This window comes from Pseudozyma flocculosa (assembly GCF_000417875.1).
Source record: "Pseudozyma flocculosa PF-1 unplaced genomic scaffold scaffold00014, whole genome shotgun sequence".
Lineage (NCBI taxonomy): Eukaryota > Fungi > Basidiomycota > Ustilaginomycetes > Ustilaginales > Ustilaginaceae > Pseudozyma > Pseudozyma flocculosa.
This window is the reverse complement of record NW_006920882.1, coordinates 761,632-767,265: the sequence shown is the minus strand read 5'-3', so window position 1 is coordinate 767,265 and position 5,634 is coordinate 761,632. Positions and strand designations below refer to the sequence as shown.

At 67.2% G+C, this 5,634-nt stretch overlaps 4 protein-coding genes across 4 annotated transcripts in view; 1 reads left to right on the top strand and 3 right to left on the bottom strand.

Annotated features, from left to right (window-relative positions):
- Positions 1-888, bottom strand: part of PFL1_04502 (uncharacterized protein) — a gene marked incomplete at both ends in the record, with an annotated part of 2,590 nt that extends 1,702 nt beyond the window's left edge. Inside the window, one exon of the mRNA XM_007882026.1 lies at positions 55-888. Coding sequence (XP_007880217.1) covers positions 55-888 — 834 coding nt within the window. The remainder of the gene's footprint in view (positions 1-54) is intronic.
- Positions 889-1,563: 675 nt separating this feature from the next.
- PFL1_04501 (uncharacterized protein) lies at positions 1,564-2,949 on the bottom strand (the record flags this gene model as incomplete). The annotated part of the gene is made up of 2 exons (XM_007882025.1): positions 1,564-2,786; positions 2,916-2,949. 2 exons carry the CDS (start codon positions 2,947-2,949, stop codon positions 1,564-1,566), a joined length of 1,257 nt encoding a protein of 418 aa, XP_007880216.1.
- A 628-nt stretch (positions 2,950-3,577) lies between these two features.
- PFL1_04500 (uncharacterized protein) lies at positions 3,578-4,582 on the top strand (the record flags this gene model as incomplete). The annotated part of the gene is made up of 3 exons (XM_007882024.1): positions 3,578-4,234; positions 4,326-4,451; positions 4,547-4,582. 3 exons carry the CDS (start codon positions 3,578-3,580, stop codon positions 4,580-4,582), a joined length of 819 nt encoding a protein of 272 aa, XP_007880215.1.
- An 83-nt stretch (positions 4,583-4,665) lies between these two features.
- PFL1_04499 (uncharacterized protein) overlaps positions 4,666-5,634 on the bottom strand; it is a gene marked incomplete at both ends in the record, with an annotated part of 1,536 nt that continues 567 nt past the window's right edge. Inside the window, 2 exons of the mRNA XM_007882023.1 lie at positions 4,666-4,953; positions 5,072-5,464. Coding sequence (XP_007880214.1) covers positions 4,666-4,953; positions 5,072-5,464 — 681 coding nt within the window. The remainder of the gene's footprint in view (positions 4,954-5,071; positions 5,465-5,634) is intronic.

The window sequence follows — 5,634 nt, the reverse complement described above, 5'->3', positions numbered from 1 at the left end:
GTTGGGGCCGCGGGCCAGGGGGCCCGGGCTGCCGGCGATGCGGTTGTGCGACACGAGCAGCGTGGCCGGGTCGGTGTGGTCCGAGCTGCGGATCTCGTCCCAGATCCTTTTCTTGTCAAACTGGCGCAGCGCGGCGCCAAAGTCGAAGTCCTCGTCGAGGTTGTCGCCGGCGGCGGCGGCAGGGGCGCCAGTGGCGGCCGAGGAGATTGCGGGGCTGGCGCTGCGCGAGTGCGGGTTGCCGTCGAGCCGCTGCTGCTGTTGTTGCTTCTTCTTCTTCTTGGCGGGCGTCTGCTTGGGCGTGTGGGCTGCCGAGGCGTGGACGGGACGAGGCGAGGGGGCGGGCGACGAGGACGAGGCAGGGGCGGTGGCGGTCGGGTGTGTGCCGTTGCCGGCTGAGCCTGGCTTGGCCAGCGAGAGGATGGCGGGGTCGGAGGGGGGCGCAGAGGACGGGGTTGAGGAGGAGGAGGAGGAGGACAAGGACGAAGCGTGCGCCTGGCGAGGGTGGGGCGATGCGCGGGCGGCCGACGAGGGGTGTGCGTGGTTGAAGAGGATGCTGGGCGTCGACGTCTCTGCGCGCGCAGGGGCCGGATGCTGTCCGGGCGTCGACTGTGCGGCGGGCGCGGGACGGGCCGACGACGACGACGGCGAGGACGTCGAGGGAGGGCGAGACGAGGATGCTGGCTGGTGCGCGGTCGCGGGCGGTGCGACGGCCGAGAGGCTCTGGATGTCGGTGCGGAGGATGTCGATGCGGTGGCCGTCGGCGGTGCGCGCGACGGTCAGGGTGTTTGTGGCCTGGTTGACCGAAAGGATCTTGGCCACGAGCGGCGCGTGCGGCTGCGAGCGCAGGTGCAGCTTGACCTCGAGACCGACAAAGGGCGATGAGGCCATCGTGGGCGGTTGCGGGGGAGCAGCGGGACGAAGATGGAGCGGCAGTCTAGCGATGGCTTGCAGGCGAGCCGGGAATAAGGATCGGACGAGCAAGTTGCGGCACCGTGGCAGTGTAGCAGAGTGGCAGCTTGCGTGGCAGCGAGGCAGGGCAGTGGTGGTGGTGGTGGTGGTGGTGGTGGTGGTGGTGGTGGGATGTCAGGGAGCCAACCAACGGCCCTGGCCCTGCCCTTGCTCGCCTGCCTCGCCTGCCTACCCTCCTCTGGCCCTGTCGCTGCCGCGGCGCCGAGGCGTGGCCCGACCGCTCCGATTTTCGCGCGCTGAGCAAAAGGCACCTCGTCGTCCTGGCGCCGTCCCTGACAACTGACACCGCCGCCCTTGTCGCACTTCGTCAAACGCCACCCTCGCCCAACGACCCTGACACCTCGAATCGAGCTCCTGCATACACAGCCTCCGTGCGCTCCCCTCGACGACATGAAAGGACCCTGCGGCGTGTCTAGCAGCGCCGCCGGCTTCTGGCAGAGCAGATGCAGGTGAAGCATCGCCGGGCAGTGGCATCAATTGCACGGCAAGCGGGCGGGCGGAGGGGCGAGCCAGCCGCCCCGTCGGTTCTAGTCTAGGCGGTCCTCGCTCCGTCTACCTCAAGCGACGGCGGCGGCGACCTCCGGGCCGCCAGCGCTACTTGTCCTTCCTCTTCTTGAGCTCGTCCTTCTTCTTGTTCGACCTGGCCGGCTTCTTTTCGTCCTCGCGGCCCTCGCTGCCCTCGCCTTCACTGCCGTCGTCCTCGGTCCAGGCCCACACCTCCTTGAACTCGCCGCGGACGAGCGAGGTGATGGCGATGGCGCCGACGCAGGCGGGGCTGAGGTAGAGGAGGGCCGGCTGGGCCGCCTTGAAGACGTGCATGACGGCCATGGTGGTGGCGAGGCCCAGGACGTAGGCCAGCAGCGTGGCGGCAAAGTAGGGCTTGGCGAAGCGCGTGTAGGAGCGCGTGAAGCCGATCGACGGCGTGCGCTGGGCGGCCACGGTCTGGTCGTAGCGCAGCGCCAGGGCGACAAAGACGCCCGGGATGACAATGTCGCCCAGGCCGAGCATCGTCATCTGGAGCCGCGGCACCTCGCCGCCCGCCCGCAGCGCCGCGAGGGCGTCGAGGATGTTTTTGGGCCACACAATCTTGATGGGCGCGTCAAAGTTGCGCGCCACCGTCACCATGACGGGCGTGCCAAACACCCAAAAGATGTCGTAGAGGAAGAGGCCGCCGAGCATGATGGCGCCCGTGCGGAACGAGTCGAGCGACATGAGGCTGATGGCGTTGAGCGCCAGCGAGAGCGCCAGCAGGTTCGAGATGATCCAGTTCTTGGTGACCATGTAGACGCCGTTGAGCACGGCCGACAGGATAAAGAGGCCCACGTCGACGTGGGTGAAGCGCGCCCGCAGGATCTCGCCCTGGCCGCGCTGCTGGAGCGAGAAGCGGAAGGCGGGCAGCCGCTTCCACAGCGACCGCGGCGTCGCCGCCTTGGTCACGGCGACAAACACCTTGCTCACGGCAAAGCAGCCCACCAGCCCAAAGTAGACGCCCAGCAGCATGTTGACGTACTCCTTGTTGATGTACTTGAACACCAGGAACATGCCAAACAGCACCGCGCTGCCCATGACGGGGAACAGCCACGCGTCCGAAGACGTCAGCCGCTCCGTCATCGTCTCGCCGTCGTCGTCGTCCGAGTCGGAGCCCCACCCGTCGTCGTCGTCCGAGTCGTCCGAGTCGCTCGTCGCCGCCGCAGCCTTCCTGGCCGCCTTTTTCTTCTTCTTGGCCTCGCGCTTCAGCTCGCGCGTGCTCTTGGGCGTCTCGAGCGAGGCGTACGAGCCAAAGTAGATGGGCACCAGCGCGGCCGTCATCAAGACGCCTGCAGGGGGGGGGGGAGGCGGGGCCATTGCGCGGCGAGCCGAGTCAGGGGCAGAGCGAGACGTTCAGTATGCAGCGCACCACAGCCTCGACCAGCAGCATTAGCAGCAGCAGCAGCGACGGCACGCACCATACGAGATGAACAGATCCGTGTCCGAGACCATCGTGAGTGGGTGGCGAGGGTGGCTGGGTTAGTGTGTTGCTTCAACGAGGGGGATCCGGTGGTGGTGGTGGTGGTCAGGAGGCAGGAGCAAGGTCTGGTAAAGACTGGATCTCCGAGGGCGAGCCAGCGAGCGAGCGAGTCTTCTCTTCTGGCAAAAGGAGCGTGAGGGACGGCCAGCGAGGCAGGGCTGGGCGCAAGGTGGGGGCGGAAGGGCTGCGGTCGATGAGGTCCAGAAAGAAGATGGACCCACGCCGCGCCGAGGTTGACAGCGAGTGCCCCGTGCCACGTCTCCACTTTTTCCTCGAGGTGCCAGCGCACCACCACCTCGCTCGGCGATTTCGGCAAAATGGAACAACGCCAAAAAGGTGACCCTTGCCCGACTCGAACGGACAACCTTCGGAATGCCAGAGGGCTCAATGAGCCGGAAGGGAAGCTGGAAGCCGACGCGACTACCAATTGCGCCAAAGAGCCACTTGATGCACCGACGGCGGAAAGTTGCATACCAATCGTCTCAAACAAATTTGCGTACCACCGGCAGCCTCCACTCCACTCGACCCGACCTCACCTCTGGAAGCGGCGCCCTGCCTCGCCTTGCCTCCTGGCCACCACCCACCACCAGCAGCACCACCATGCCGACAGCAGCAGCAGCAACAGCAGCAACGGCGACGCCGACGCCGCCGCCGCAGGAGGACGAGGGCAAGTACCGGTCCAGCTGGTCCGTGGCCGGTTCGGCGGAGCGCAACTCGGGACCCATCGCCGAGACGCTGGCTCCGCTGCTGCCCGCACCGCCGGCCGGCTCAGCAGGACAACACGAGCAAAGGCGACGGCCACTGGTGCTCGAGCTGTCTTCCGGGTTCGGGCACCAGATCTCGACGCTGGCATCTCGAGCGACCCACGTCGACTTCCAGCCCACCGAGGCCGACGCCTACCTCTGCTCCCGCATCGACTCGACCTGCTCCGCCTCGCCCAACGTCAAGCGGGCGCAGGTGCTCGATGTCCTCGAGCAGCAGGCCTGGTTGGGCCTCATGCATGCCGTCCCCTCGCTCTCCCAGGAGAGCCACGGTCACGACGACGACGGCGACGGAGCGTTTGATGCCGTCGTCGTGTGCAACCTGACGCACGTGGCGCCGTGGTCCGTCACCGAGTCGCTGTTTGCGCACCTCGACCCGCGACTCACCTACCTCACCGAGTCCGGACAGAAGCCCATCCTGCGGCGGCGCGGCTGGATCGCCATCTACGGCGCCTTCAACGAGCACGGCGGCTTCACCAGCGACGGCAACAGGCAGGTGAGCAGGCCGCTCCCCCGCCCCGTACGAGCCGCCGTCCGTTTGTGCGCGAATGCTTGCTGACTCGCGTGCCGCTCGTCCCCCACCCCAGTTCGACGACACCATCAAGGCGAGGAACCCGCATTTTGGCCTGCGCGATGTCCAGGGCGAGCTCGTGCCCCTCGCGCAGCGGCACGGCTTCGAGCTCCAGCAGCGCATCGAGATGCCCGCCGGCAACGTGAGTGCTGGCGCCGCGTCGACCCGTCGGATCGCATCGCATCGCAGCAGCTGACCTCCGCCCCCGCATCGCCGCCACCCCGCTCGCCGTCGCAGCTGATGCTCATCTTTGGTCTCGCGCAGCCGCAGTGAGGCCTCGGCGCCGGCAGCCGCGGCAGTGTGCAAAAAGTCTACATCTGTCTTTTCCGTCGCTCTCGACGGGCGCCCTTGCAACACTAGAGGATGGTTCCGAGCCCCATCGACTTGAGGCCGCGGATGTAGTACGTCTCGAGGTTCTTTTCGACGGCGTCTTCGTCGCCCGAGGGGACGCCGCTCAGCACCAGCTCGAGCTTGGTCGAGTCGCCGCCCTCGCTCAGGTTCATGGCCAGCGTGCCGTAGTGGCCCTGCGGAAACTGGGGCGTCCTCCACTTTTGGATGAGCTGCCGGGGCGCGTCGGCGCTAATGACCTTGCCCGTGATGTTGCCGCCAAACAGGGCAAAGTCGGCGTCGGGCTTGGGCTCAAACTGCGGCGGGACGGAAGGTTGAGATGCAGCAAGTCGCAAGGGGAAGAGGTCAAGGACAAAGGTCAGAGAGAACGAGGAAGGGAGACGAGTGCCGACCGGCTGCTGGGCGCCCACTCACCTGGGCAGGCGACCGTGTCCACATGGGGATCTTTGCCGGGTTGGTGAGGAGGTCCCAGAGGTCCGTGATGCTGGCGGCGAGCTGGCTCGAGACGCGGACGTCGCTCGAGCTGGTCGAGACCTTGGCGGGGGCCGCCTTGGATGCCGGCGTGGCCGTGGCAGCTGCTGCCGATGCGGTGGCCGAGGGGGCGGCCGAGGACGTGGCTGGGGTCGAGGTTCCCGAGCCCGGGGCCGACGGCGTGCCCTCGTGGCCGAGGTCCTTTGCGTGGGCGTCGATGAGGTTCTGCCGGAATGCGTGGAAGGCGGGGCGCAGCGAAGGTGCGAGCTCCTTGCGCACGGCGTCGTACAGGCTCTGGGTGGCCGCCGAGCTCGACGTCGTCATCTCTGTCTCGAACTGGCGGCGTAACGGCGTGGGGTCGCGGCGAGAGAGAGAGAGAGAGAGAGAGAGAGAGAGAGAGAGAGAGAGAGAGAGAGAGAGAGAGAGAGAGAGAGAGAGGAGGAGGAGAGAAGGAAGGGAGGACGGTACGGGTAGGGTACGGTACCGGGGTTACGGTTAACCGGGTA